Source organism: Helianthus annuus, chromosome 5 (genome assembly GCF_002127325.2).
Source record: "Helianthus annuus cultivar XRQ/B chromosome 5, HanXRQr2.0-SUNRISE, whole genome shotgun sequence".
NCBI lineage: Eukaryota > Viridiplantae > Streptophyta > Magnoliopsida > Asterales > Asteraceae > Helianthus > Helianthus annuus.
Window position 1 is genome coordinate 50,792,766 of NC_035437.2, and position 13,454 is coordinate 50,806,219.

The 13,454-nt window shown below is 41.4% G+C and overlaps 2 protein-coding genes across 2 annotated transcripts; both read right to left on the minus strand.

Annotated features, from left to right (window-relative positions):
- Nucleotides 1-336: 336 nt before the first annotated feature.
- LOC110940760 lies at nt 337-5,502 on the minus strand. The gene is made up of 2 exons (XM_022182324.2): nt 5,204-5,502; nt 337-4,773 (listed from the first exon to the last, which is right to left on the minus strand). Exon 2 carries the CDS (start codon nt 3,680-3,682, stop codon nt 2,966-2,968), a length of 717 nt encoding a protein of 238 aa, XP_022038016.1. The 5' UTR covers nt 3,683-4,773; nt 5,204-5,502; the 3' UTR covers nt 337-2,965.
- A 4,270-nt stretch (nt 5,503-9,772) lies between these two features.
- LOC110943313 lies at nt 9,773-12,172 on the minus strand. Its single transcript, XM_022185064.1, has one exon. It carries the CDS (start codon nt 12,170-12,172, stop codon nt 9,773-9,775), a length of 2,400 nt encoding a protein of 799 aa, XP_022040756.1.
- Nucleotides 12,173-13,454: the final 1,282 nt, after the last annotated feature.

Below are 13,454 nucleotides of genomic sequence, written 5' to 3' on the forward strand. Positions count from 1 at the left end.
TTATGCTAAGTATTGATTAACTGTTACTAAATTGAGAAATTGGTTTGTTTGATTATGTGAAAGAACTAAGTTAACGAGTAAAAAGTGTGATTTAAATCAGTAGGAAGAAAGATGGTTCCTCAAGATTTCAGGTTTTGCAATTAGCTTCAATTATTTGTTTAATCAAAACATCCACATAGACATAAATGTTTAACCTAATTAACCAATTGTGATAACCAACGACTAAGTACTCCGGTCACTACATAACGGGAGGTTATCGAATGATTATCAATTACAATTACAAACCCTAATCCCATGTCAAATATATCCCAATTACTAGAACTCTCGGGAACTGAATGCTTAGAAATCAAGGTTTAAATAAATGCAACCAGTTACAATCAGTCAATTAAATCCATGGTGAAAAGCATCGAATGCTTAGATCACCAAGTTACAATGATTAAAAACACATAAAAGTACCTAATTACATAAACCCTCCATCCGGAGGAAACCACAAAAAGTTTAGCCGCTCATCTCGCACGAAGAATCTTCAAAAGCTTGAATTGATGAAGAAATCATGGTTGATTCGGTGATGAAATTAAGAATCTTGATGGATTTGGGGTGAAAAAGTCTTCAATCTTTTGTATTTTGATGCCTTGGATCGATTGGGAATGATAGATAATGAGAAACTAGGGTTTTTATCTTATAAAACCCTCTAAAATAAGCCCAATTCGCGCTCCCCTATTGCCCAGCTTCACCCACACTTCAGTACCGTGGGTCACAGTTTACCTTTGCTGCACTAACAGGAATTCTGAACAGGGAGTCACAGTCTGAAGTGGGGGTCACGGTATAGACTTGCTGTTGGTTTTATAACTACATACTCCTGAACCATGACTCATGGTTTACAAACCATGGGTGAAAACGTGAATTGCCTCACTTTCCTCCAACAATTGTGCAACTTTCATAGAATGGCAAGATTGGTCCCCCCAACTAAACTCCCATCATCTTCTTAACATATACCCATCATATAACTTTCGTTTAATGACCCGGAGACCCCTCAAACTTCAATATCACTTATGTCTTCAATATTTCAACTATGATTAACTTCCAATTAATTACCAAACGGCCCCTATACTTTGTAGAATCTTGTTTCTTGCATATTTAGGCACAAAGCAACTTCCAATTAAGTACCAAATGGTCCCTGAACTTTGTTCTTTCATTCTCCTATCACTCGTGGGCCTTCATATCACCCGAACAAACTTCAATATTCATCCTTGAGCTGCAATATCCCATCCAAAGCTCACAACTTCATCTTTAACCATCGTAAATGCACCAATTTACGTGTTTTCCCTACAAATCACCAAAATCTCATAGTTACTTCATTCCAAGCAAATAAACACATCAAATACACATAAAACATGATAATTAACCACTCTAAAGCTCGGGTTTCACCCTCTCCATCACATTCCCACACTTGCCTTTGCTTGTCCTCAAGCAAACCAACTAGAACTAGTCACCATAGCACAACACCTCTAAACTCCCTAACCGGTTCAACCTGTTCAGTCCCAAGTCATACCCATCCCATAGACTGACACAATCGAGATTGACAGTCTGACAAGTAAATGATGCAATTTTAAAAATTTAAGACTTGTCTATCTAAAACTAACATGTTTACAATTAGACACATGCTACACACCCCTCACAATGTACTCTCCTCTCGGGTTAATATCTGGACTAGCGTGTAATGTGCTAGTATACAAAACACTCAAAAAGCAAACATGAAATCCTGTAATCATAGGCTTGTATGACAATCACACCTCCACTGTATCATCTAACATGGCACATATCACAAGGACTTTCGGGTTTTGGGCTTAGGGTAAAGGTAGGAAATTATTTTTGGGTTCTTTTTTTTTTTTCTAATTGGCTCACAAACACTAACCAAACCGTGATACTTTATTCAAACACAACTTATACTTTTGGGTTGGTTTCTACCCAAGAACACATACGATATTCACAATACTTATATTTTTTTTCTTTTCTTTTTCATTTTTTTTCACATATTTTTCTATGTTTTTCTTTTTTTTTTCATTTTTTTTCTTTCATAACAATATCATCACGGTCGGTTTTTCACAGTAGATAATGGGCGAACAAACGAAAGGTAGTTAGGCTCAACAGGGCTACTAATGGAAATTTGGTGAATAACACAAAAGAAACACAAACACACAGGGTGTAACGGAAATCCTAATGCCTTTATCATATATGTGCACATGTCAAACTCACAGTCTCAGCATGCATCGAATCATACAAGTTCTAACACAGAATAACACGTAGCCTGCACTCAACAAATGAATTCATCATATAATGTATCCTATTCGTCTACAGGCTCAAGATCTCACCAAGAAAAGGTAAAAAATGTTGACGACATGTAGCATATGCAATTAAAACATGTTACCCCTAGATAGACATCTCTTTTCAACTCGTTTCCTATAAAACACTTGTCAAACCTACTCTCATGAAACTTAAAGGGACAACCATGACAAGGGACTAATCTAGTCTACTACCGGTAAGAAGCCTATTAGTGATTGAAACTTCAGGTTTTCGTATCCAATTAGCTTGTTTAAGGCGATGAAAAATTCAAAAGCTTCAAAATTTTCAAAATTTTCAATTTTTTTCAATTTTCATCGATTTCAACCACTTTCAATCGCTTCAAAGCTTTATCCACAAACCCTTTCCCGGGCTCCCCCATCCCCACACTTGGGATACATTGTCCCCAATGTATGATGCTTTCAAAATATAGCCCGGGAAACAAACCAACTATCCTAAATAAGCGGCTAACTCATACCAAAACAAACCAACGAAACACATCCCATAAAACGACACATAGAGTTTAAACACCACCAAGTACAAAACATGAAACAAACATAAAGAGAAGCAGTTAGTTGTTCATAACGGGGGAGAGCACATGGACCTGAACAAATCAGAGAGTGCCTCACTGATATGACGGACCCGGTGGCCCACCATAAAAACCGCCCAAATGCTCATAGAATGAGCTCATATCAAATATGTCTGCTAGATGCCCTCCTTGCTGCTCCTGTTGCTGTGCAGATGACGACTGAGGCTCTTGATGTTGTTGCTGCACAGGATACTCATACGGTGGTGGCCGGTACGGGTACGAACTCTGAAAATGTGGCTCCGAATACTGTCGCGGGAGCCACATTGAGCCATGTACTTGAGGCATCGGATGTCGAGGCATGCCTGGCTCATACGGAGGTAACTGACTATAATCCACATACGGTGGATTTTCAACAATGGGGACCCCGGCATAATAATCCAGATGCCTTCGAATTTGATTCCTGTCATAAGCTTGCAAATTCAGTTCCATTTGAGCATCCATATGCCTTACCTGATCAGATCGATGCATGTACGCCATCAACTCATCATGCTGTTGTTCTCTATTGACATCCTGCCTCGTCCCTTGATCATAGATAGCCTTCTGCCACAATTCCCAATCAGCATACTCAGGTGGCAGACTACTATCTACTCTCGCTTGCATCTCGTCGTCAAACACTCCCCATGAATAACCCGAATGTCTCGGCTCATACTGTACCAGTTCTTCTGCTCGAACACTAGACCCCTCGCCACCAAGTTCTCCAGCTGCCCTTTTTCTTCTTATCAACTCCTCATCGCTGGAGTCTAAGTCATCCATTCCGCCCTGACTCGGTTTCTCCTTACCCCACTGTAAAATCTTCAACTTTGCTTTATCACTGAATTCAATTTTCTGCCACACTTTTGTTTGCTTATATAAATGGTTCTCATGCAAGCAAACTTTGCTAAGTCGGTAAACTATATGCGGCCTATTGTACGGTTTCTCTTTTGGAAGCAAAGCTTGTTGTTTTTCTAACAACGCACTGATCAAGCGCACATGAGGTGTCAGTTTCTTTCCTTTTTGATTTCGGCATCTCTATACATTCAGCAATACCAGATGTCGAAAAGAGAACTTGATTTCTCCAGTCAGGATAGCATATAAAATTGGTATTTCCCATAACCTCAGTATCGATTTATCACCTACCCTCGGGCTCACATTCGCTGCCACAAAACTAAACAACAACCGTACCAATGGCTTAAGATGGTCTCGCTTCATTGTGACTTCTCCCTTCTCTAGCATAAACAATTCTCGTTGCGTTACACTCTCACTGGCCAGATTTTTCTGATGCAAGAACAGATCATTTTCCTTGACATAGTTATAAAACTTATCTGCCTTTGAATCAAATGGGGCCAACTGTTTCAGGTTGCAAATGACATTGTAGCCGGCTTCCCGTTCACCATGCCGGTCAATGTAGTGGTCTACGACGGGGTCGGCCCGTCATCCTTTGTCAGTGTGCTCATCCATTCTAAAACACTTTTCAAATAAATATCCCCGTTTTTGTTACCTTGAAATTCCATCACAGCCCCCCACCCAAGATCTTCTAACATCTTGTGGAAACCCAAAGCTTTGAAATCAGGCTTGTACACCACTTTCTCGAGAGTCAAATTAGCCTTAATCGTCGATTCCGCGCCCATTTTTTCATAATATAACTCCGGTTGATAGGCAGCGGCCATCTTGCTAAGCGATCCTTCCTTCCATTGAACCGTATACGGAACATGCGCAAGACCGTATTGCGGTTCTATGACCGCTGGTTGCACTTCCTCCATTTCAGCGTCCCTAATTTCGATTCCAGTGCCTCTCCTTTTCCTCTCTCTAGCCGGTGCAGCAGGCTCCACCGCTTTCTGTTTTCCTGCATCTCTTTTTCGACCCATCTGCGCACAATTAGCCAAACAACACAACACTTAATTAGTTTACTTCGGCTTAAGCGCAATCAAGAACAAGTGTATGTTCCCGTGAACACCCCCACACTTGTTCTACATCATGACCATACTTACTAGTTCGTGAAATCATCACCTATAAGGTCCGATTCACTACTTTCAATAAGACTTTCAGAATTGTTATCATTAACGGCTTTTAAACAAGTCTTACATCATCAACAATGGTCATATGTTCATCTAAAAAAAACATGTGAATACCCCCAACCTCTTTAGTTCAGCAATTCAAGAACAATGTTCGTCAATGTATGACTCCTAACACTCTTAACCAAACATAGTATGACTAAGCATGCAAGAATCAAAAACAAAACAACTCACCATACCTTGACTTCATTGATTACAAAGAATGCAGGGGCGAAAATCATACCTTTCTGCCTTAGGAGGCTTGGAAAGACACTTATGTGACTTTAGATTCACGTTAGAAGAAAAACCCCCAAATTTGGAAATTAGGGTTCTTCGTGCTCGATATGATTCGTGAGATTCTGGATGTTTTCAAAGGAAACCGAGGTTACAGATGTGTTCCTCTCGAAAAAATACTCAATTTAGAGCTTTGAATCACTCGATTTGGTCAAGGAACGAGCAAGTTATGAAGGTTAGAAGCTATGGAGTTCTTGAAAGAACTTGGTGACGAAGAAGAAACATCTCACGTGATTTTGTGGTGAAAAGCTGCTGTAAGTTGACTTAGATGGATATAAACATGGATCGGGTGTTATTATTATGGTTTTATTCGTTTTATAAGCCCACTTAACCGACCCGGTACGACATATCGCTGATGTTGACGTCGTTCTGTGGCCCACGGTTCCAAACCGTGGGTCACGGTGCAATGTTGCGGTGCGAACAGCGTTTCCAGGCCGGGGGTCACGATCTGAACCGTGGGTGACTTTATGGGCCCTGTTGTGCTGACGCCGTTCCGTGTCCCATGGTTCCGAACCATGGGTCACGGTGCATACCTACTGCGCATACAGCGATGTTGAACTGTGGGTCACGATTTGCAATGGGGGCCATGGTTCCTTGATGCTGCTCAAACAAAAGCTTTGCATTGGAGTCAAGGTTTGTATTATTCAAGAACCTTATTATGAATATACATACATACAAATTTATTATTATTATTATTATTATTATTATTATTTTTTTAAAACTAGACTCTTTTTATTTTTTTTAACTAAAACGTGACTTTTGCTTTTTTTTTCACCAAAATTATTTATTATTTTTAACTATATATATTTTCTTTTACACGCGAGAATCGTGTTTTTTTTTTCGAATAGCTTTGCCTTTTACTTGTGTACTTCTCAAAATTCTTAACTCGCTCATTCCCCTTTGAAAACTAGTGTTGTCCTCAACACTTGAATTCGACTAAGACGCATACCTGGCGAGTCGAACTTCCTCACACTTGAATTCGGCTGTGGGTGTACTACGAAAGCTTGAATTTTTTTTTTCGATTACTCGCCCGCTCCACCCCCCGTGAAAAATCTGTGTCGTCCTCGACACTCGATTTAGTGCTAAAACATACCTGGGCATCTCCGACGTTCCCACACTTGCTCGATGTCGTGGGTGTATGTTCCGGAACTCCTTCAAACCAAAAAAAAACCAAACAATATACAAAAATAAAAATGAACGAAATGAAATATGTACCGAAATCCGGGTTGCCTCCCGGTAGCGCTAAGTTTTAGTCTTCAGCCGGACTTCTCAAGACCCTCAGTCGGTCATATATTCCGGTGAACCTTCAAGAAAGCTCACCTCTTCTGGTAACGGATTCAAATCATCACCGTCTAGATACGGTTTCAGCCGATGACCATTAACTACTTGTCTTCGTTGGTCCTTCGGATCCTCGATTTCCACATCTCCGTATTGTCCCACTCGTGTAATAACAAACGGACCGGTCCATTTGCTCCTTAATTTACCTGGAAACAATTTAAGACGAGAGTTAAATAACCAGACTCTTTGACCTACCGAAAACGCCAAGCGCCTCAGCTTTGCATCGTGCACCACCTTCATCTTATCTTTGTACGCGGCTGCGGTATCATACGCCTCATTGCGTAATTCCTCCAATTCACTCAATTTCAACAACCTGTGGGCACCTGCATCAGAATAGTCAGTATTTACTTGTTTAATGGCCCACAACGCACGATGTGCAATTTCTAGGGGTAAATGACAACCCTTTCCATACACCAAACGATAGGGTGTAGTGCCGATAGGAGTTTTATAAGCGGTGCGATATGCCCATAAAGCATCATTTAATTTAGATGACCAATCCTTACGATCAGTTCGCACCGTCTTTTGCAAAATTTCTTTAATTTGCCTATTCGACACTTCAACCTGTCCACTCGTTTGTGGATGATATGGTGTAGCAATTCGATGGTCAACGCCATACCGTTTTAAGAGTTTGCCAAATTAAAGTTTTTAAAGTGAGATCCTCCATCACTAATTATCACCCGAGGAACCCCGAACCTGGAAATGATGTTTGAATGGACAAACTTGCAAACAACGGTATGATCATTTATCTTAGTGGCAATTGCTTCAATCCACTTTGAAACATAATCAACCGCCACTAAGATGTATAGGTTACCATTCGAATTGGGAAACGTTCCCACCCCAGACATCAAAAATATCAACAACCAAGATTGGTTGCATTGGCATTTCATCCCTTTTTGAAATCCCACCCATCTTTTGACAATTCGGACAATGTTTAACAAACTCAAATGCGTCTTTAAACATGGTTGGCCAATAAAGACCAGCTTCAAGAACTTTATGGCCTGTCTTTTGTCCGCTAAAGTGACCGCCACATGCAGATGAGTGAGCATGATGTAATACTTCCAAGAACTCTGTCTCGGGCACACATATTCTAATAATTTGATCAGCACCAATTCGGAACAAGTCCGGTTCATCCCAAATATAATTCTTCACCTGCGACAGGAATTGTTGCTTCCGACGCTTATTCCACGCATCTGGTATCGTACCTGAAACAAGATAATTTGCAAAGTTAGTATACCAAGGTCGGGAACTCGCAGCCATTATAAACTCATCCGGAAAGTGCTCATTGATCTCGGGTGTGAACTCCTCTACTTCAACCGGTAGTCGTGACAGATGGTCAGCAACTACATTTTCACACCCCTTCTTGTCTCTGATTTCGAGATCAAACTCTTGCAACAGTAGGACCCACCGAATCAGTCTCGGTTTGGCGTCCTTTTTCTCCATCAGGTACCTGAGTGCACTATGATCAGAGTAAACAATTACCTTGCTTCCACAAATATAAGATCGGAATTTATCCAAAGCATAAACAACGACAAGCAACTCCTTCTCTGTTGTGGTATAATTCAACTGAGCGTCGGAGAGGGTTTTGCTTGCGTAGTAGATAACTACCGGCTTCTTATCTACTCGTTGGCCAAGTACAGCCCCAATAGCGAAATCGCTTGCATCACACATTATTTCAAACGACTTTGTCCAATCGGGTGATTGCAAGATTGGGGCTTGTACCAATTGTTCCTTTAATACATTAAAAGCATTTAAACACTTATCATCAAATTCGAACGGAACATCTTTTAACAATAGATTACATAAAGGTTTCGTTATGACACTAAAGCCCTTAATAAATCTACGGTAAAATCCGGCGTGTCCTAAAAAGGAACGAACGCCCTTCACATTAGTAGGGGGAGGTAAAGTAGAAATGACTCTCACTTTTGCTCTATCGACTTCTATCCCCTTACTTGACACGACATGTCCTAAAATATACCCTCTTGAACCATAAAATGGCTCTTCTCCCAACTGAGCACTAAATTAGTTTGGACACATCTTTCTAACACCCTAGATAGTTCATCTAAACATGAATCAAATGATGACCCAAAGACTGAAAAGTCATCCATAAATATCTCTAAGGCGTCCCCGACCATATCCGAGAATATGCTCATCATACACCTTTGAAAGGTGGCCGGGGCATTGCACAACCCAAATGGCATTCGCCTAAATGCAAATGTGCCATAGGGGCATGTAAAGGTGGTCTTTTCTTGGTCATCAGGGTGGATAGCTATCTGATTGTACCCTGAATAACCATCAAGAAAGCAGTAAAATTTCTGACCTGATAATTTCTCGATAATCTGGTCAATAAAGGGCAAAGGAAAGTGATCCTTTGATGTGGCAGCGTTCAGCTTCCGGTAGTCAATACATACCCGCCACCCGGTTACCGGCCGGGTGGCTATCTGCTCGCCATTATCACCCTTGACAATTTGAATGCCTGCTTTCTTCGACACCGTTTGGGTTGGACTCACCCACGCGCTATCTGAAATGGGATATATGATCCCATGGTCCAACCACTTGATTACCTCTTTCTTTACCACTTCCCGCATGTTAGGATTAAGCCTCCTTTGTGTATCCCGTGCAGGCTTCGCATCTGCATCAGTAATAATTTTATGCATACAAACAGAAGGACTTATACCTTTCAAATCAGCGAGAGTCCACCCGATCGCAGCTCGATGGGTCTTCAGCACCTTCAGTAATGCTTCTTCTTGTTCTTTCTCCAAATTAGCTGCAATAATTACCAGGAGAGTCTGATCCTCTCCCAAGAATGCATACTTTAGATGTGCTGGCAGCTCTCAGCTGGAAGGCTCTCCACTTGATGAGACCATGGAGGCCTTCTCTCTTGAACTGCTTGTGCCTCCAACTTCCGAACTTCCTCTTCCAAATCACACATGTGATTTTCTTCTACCCTGTCACAAAACAAACAACACTCGGGCACCTCATCCTCGACATGAGGATCACATCCATCTATAATATCTGCCATGAAACATTCATCACTTTGAAACATGTCAGTAACATTAGAAAACACATTTAATCGGACCTTTCTATTGCCGAATGTCATGTCGACTGTGCCGGTGCGACAATCGATCTGAGCATGTGCAGTGGCTAAGAAAGGTCGGCCCAAGATAACATTTGGTTGATTGTTTTAATCAGCAGAGACATAGTCAAGCACCAAAAAATCAACAGGGAAAAAGAACTCTTCCACCTTAACTATCACATCGCGAACTATTCCTCGAGGAAGCTTAGGGGTCAAATCTGCCAACACAACAGTTGTGTCGGCACGACGCAGTGGACCAAAATCATATTGGTCGTACAAGCTTCCCGGAAGGATACTCACGCTAGCTCCGAGATCCAACAACGCCCTACTCATTTTAAAATCGCCAACTTGTATAGAAATTAAAGGCGTTCCGGGATCTCGTAGCTTAGGTGGAAGGACCCCATTCAATACGGCACTAACTGTATCAGTGAGATCAACTTTTTTAGGGACTTTGTGCTGCCGTTTTTGAGTGCACAAATCCTTTAGATACTTAGCATAAGCCGGAACCTGTTTAATGGCGTCAATTAAGGGTAAGTTGATTTTTACTTGTTTAAATACCTCTAAAATTTCCTCCGGTTGAGGTCCCCTTTTATTGATTATTTTCGTGTTACCCGGATCCTTCAAGGCTTCAGGAAAGGGAGGTAGAATAGATTCCCCTTCCTTAGCCTTGACTGGTTCAGAAGTTGTAGGTCGGGTGTTTTTACCATTACTTTTAACAATGTTCGGCTCCGACTCATCGTCACTCTCACCATTTTCACCTAAATCCTCCACCACACCATCCATGGGCTGTGGTGGAGTGTCGACCTTGTGATAATTTCTACCACTACGTAGAGTACTTACCTGGCCGACTGGACTGCCTTTCTTTTGATGAGCGGGATTTGGTGTTGTATCACTTGGTAGTTTCCCACTATTCTGTTTCAGATCCTTCACATCGGTTGCAAGTTGGGCCATTTGTGTAGTTAATGATTGAACGACTTTCTCTCGCATCTCCTCCTTCTGAGCAAGATTTTTCAATTCAAGTCTTCGACTCTGTAAGTCGAGCTGAATTGATTTCAACATCTCCATTATATCGTTACCCCCCGAAGTGTTAGACGACCCAGCTTGTCCTCTTTGATCATTTTGGTAGCCACCTTGAAAGTTGCCCTGAAATCTGTTCTGATTGAAGTTTCTTTGACCACCAGACTGATTGTTGCCTTGAAATCCCGGATTTTGCTGATTATTCGCATTCCCATAGCTAAAATTCGGGTGATTTCTAAGGCCCGGGTGATATGTGTTGGATTGCCTGTTGAAATTTCTTCCACCACCCCCACCTTGTACATAGTTCACATCTTCATTTTCACCAATTATGCCTGGGCATTGATCCGCTCTATGCCCTAGATCTCCACAATGTCCACACAATGGAAACTGACCATTTACCTCCGGTGGATTCTCTACTGCTCTCACTGTCGAATGTCGTGCACTTCTAGAAGATTGAGCCTTGCGTTTTGACGCCCTTGCGTTTCTTTCCAAATATTCCCAATCATCTTCTTCGTAATTCATTCCAAAAGTACCATTGGATATTGAATTTACATCCCTGGCATCTTCATCTGTTAGGCCTTCGTGGAATGTATTAATAAGCTCCCATAAATATATCTCATGATGTGGACAGTTCTTGAGCATCATTTTGAAACGATTGAACGCTTCGTGAAATAACTCACCGGGCTGTTGTCGAAACGCTCGAATATCTTTCCTTGCATTGTTAGTACGCAAATGAGTATAGAACTCATCTAAAAATTGCTGCTGCATTTCGCCCCAGGTGAATATCGAAGCTGACGGTAGCGAATGAAACCATTGCTGCGCTTTGTCTTCAAGTGTGAATTGGAGAAGTACCAATTTCACATCATCAACTGAGAAACCTTGGCTGCTGATTGTGTTGCAACGTGCATCATATGCAGCAATGTGTAGATATGGTTCTTCATGTGCATGACCATGAAACTTAGGCAGACTGGATATTGATTGCGTTCGTACTTCGAATGACCGCCCTCCTTGTAAATGTGGGATCACAACCGGTGATGGGTTGTTAACTATAGCAGGCCTGAAGTGGCTCTCTATACCTCGAACTGGACCTTGATTATTTCGACGTGGAATTCCTTCCGGTAAAATCACTGGTCGGTGTAAGTTTCGTGGCAGCGGTCTTGGCTGACCCTGCATCTGAGGTGCCGGCGGTGGTAATGGAATGTCCACTACCGGCCTTCTTGGAGCAGGCTGCTGATTGAGTGGGTCAGGTTGATGATATTGTTGTGGAATCTGTTGTATAGGCGTTGGTTGCACATATTGTTGATACCCTACGTTCCCTTGATTGACTCTCTCGGCCGCACCCAATCCGACTGTTTGCCTCTCATAGCTACCCGTGTTGACCACTTGTCTCTCGTTCTGACCCATGTAGTTATCATATTCCTCATAGCCATCATCAAAATCACCTGAGTTATTTCCTTGATCATATAAGGTTGATCTATAAAGATTTGGCATTGGCTGACTTTGCTGTGAAATAACCGGTCGAGTGGCTTGCGGAATTGATGTTGCATTAGGTGCTTGAGTTTGAATCGGTGATGGAGTGTCATCAGGAATGATTCTAACGTAAGGAGACGACTGCTGTAAATTGACAGTCTGGGTTGTAGTTGGGTGTTGAAGAGATGTTGTTTGGGTGGAAGTTGGTTGATTGTTATCAAAGTTTGGGAAAAAGGTTGAGAATGATGGTACTGGAGATGTAGAGGTAGGTTGTGTAGATTGCGGTTGTTGTGGTGGAATTGGTATGGTAGTGTTTGGTGAAGGTTGGGTAGGTGTTGGCGAGAATTGTTGTGGTTGTGAAGTTGCGGGTTGTTACTCCGGTGTTGCTAAGTTCTCCATTGTTTTAAATGTTGGTATAGGTGATTGTAGGATCTTGTTCTCACGATGTAGTACTCGCTTTGTATGCTTTACTGTTCTTTCGATCTCTGGGTCGAACACTAATGGTGATGACTTCCCGGAATTTCGAGTATGATGCATACACTTACTAGATCACCTGCACAAACAAAAACAAGAAAACCTCGCGTAAATCCGAACAAAACAGAACAAACTAAAAAGACACTATTTTTGGATTTTTTTTTATTTAACTAACTAGAACTTAACACTAAGCACTTTGCGCACGCCTCCCCGGCAACGGCGCCATTTTGATGTCTGTCGTAATGGACATGCAAAAACCTATTTAAACTAATAGTATAGAATAAGCAGGGTATCGAACCAAGGGAGGACTGTGGAAAGCGTTTTTATGCTAAGTATTGATTAACTGTTACTAAATTGAGAAATTGGTTTGTTTGATTATGTGAAAGAACTAAGTTAACGAGTAAAAAGTGTGATTTAAATCAGTAGGAAGAAAGATGGTTCCTCCAGATTTCAGGTTTTGCAATTAGCTTCAATTATGTGTTTAATCAAAACATCCACATAGACATAAATGTTTAACCTAATTAACCAATTGTGATAACCAACGACTAAGTACTCCGGTCACTACATAACGGGAGGTTATCGAATGATTATCAATTACAATTACAAACCCTAATCCCATGTCAAATATATCCCAATTACTAGAACTCTCGGGAACTGAATGCTTAGAAATCAAGGTTTAAATAAATGCAACCAGTTACAATCAGTCAATTAAATCCATGGTGAAAAGCATCGAATGCTTAGATCACCAAGTTACAATGATTAAAAACACATAAAAGTACCTAATTACATAAACCCTCCACCCGGAGGAAACCCCAAAAAGTTTAGCCGC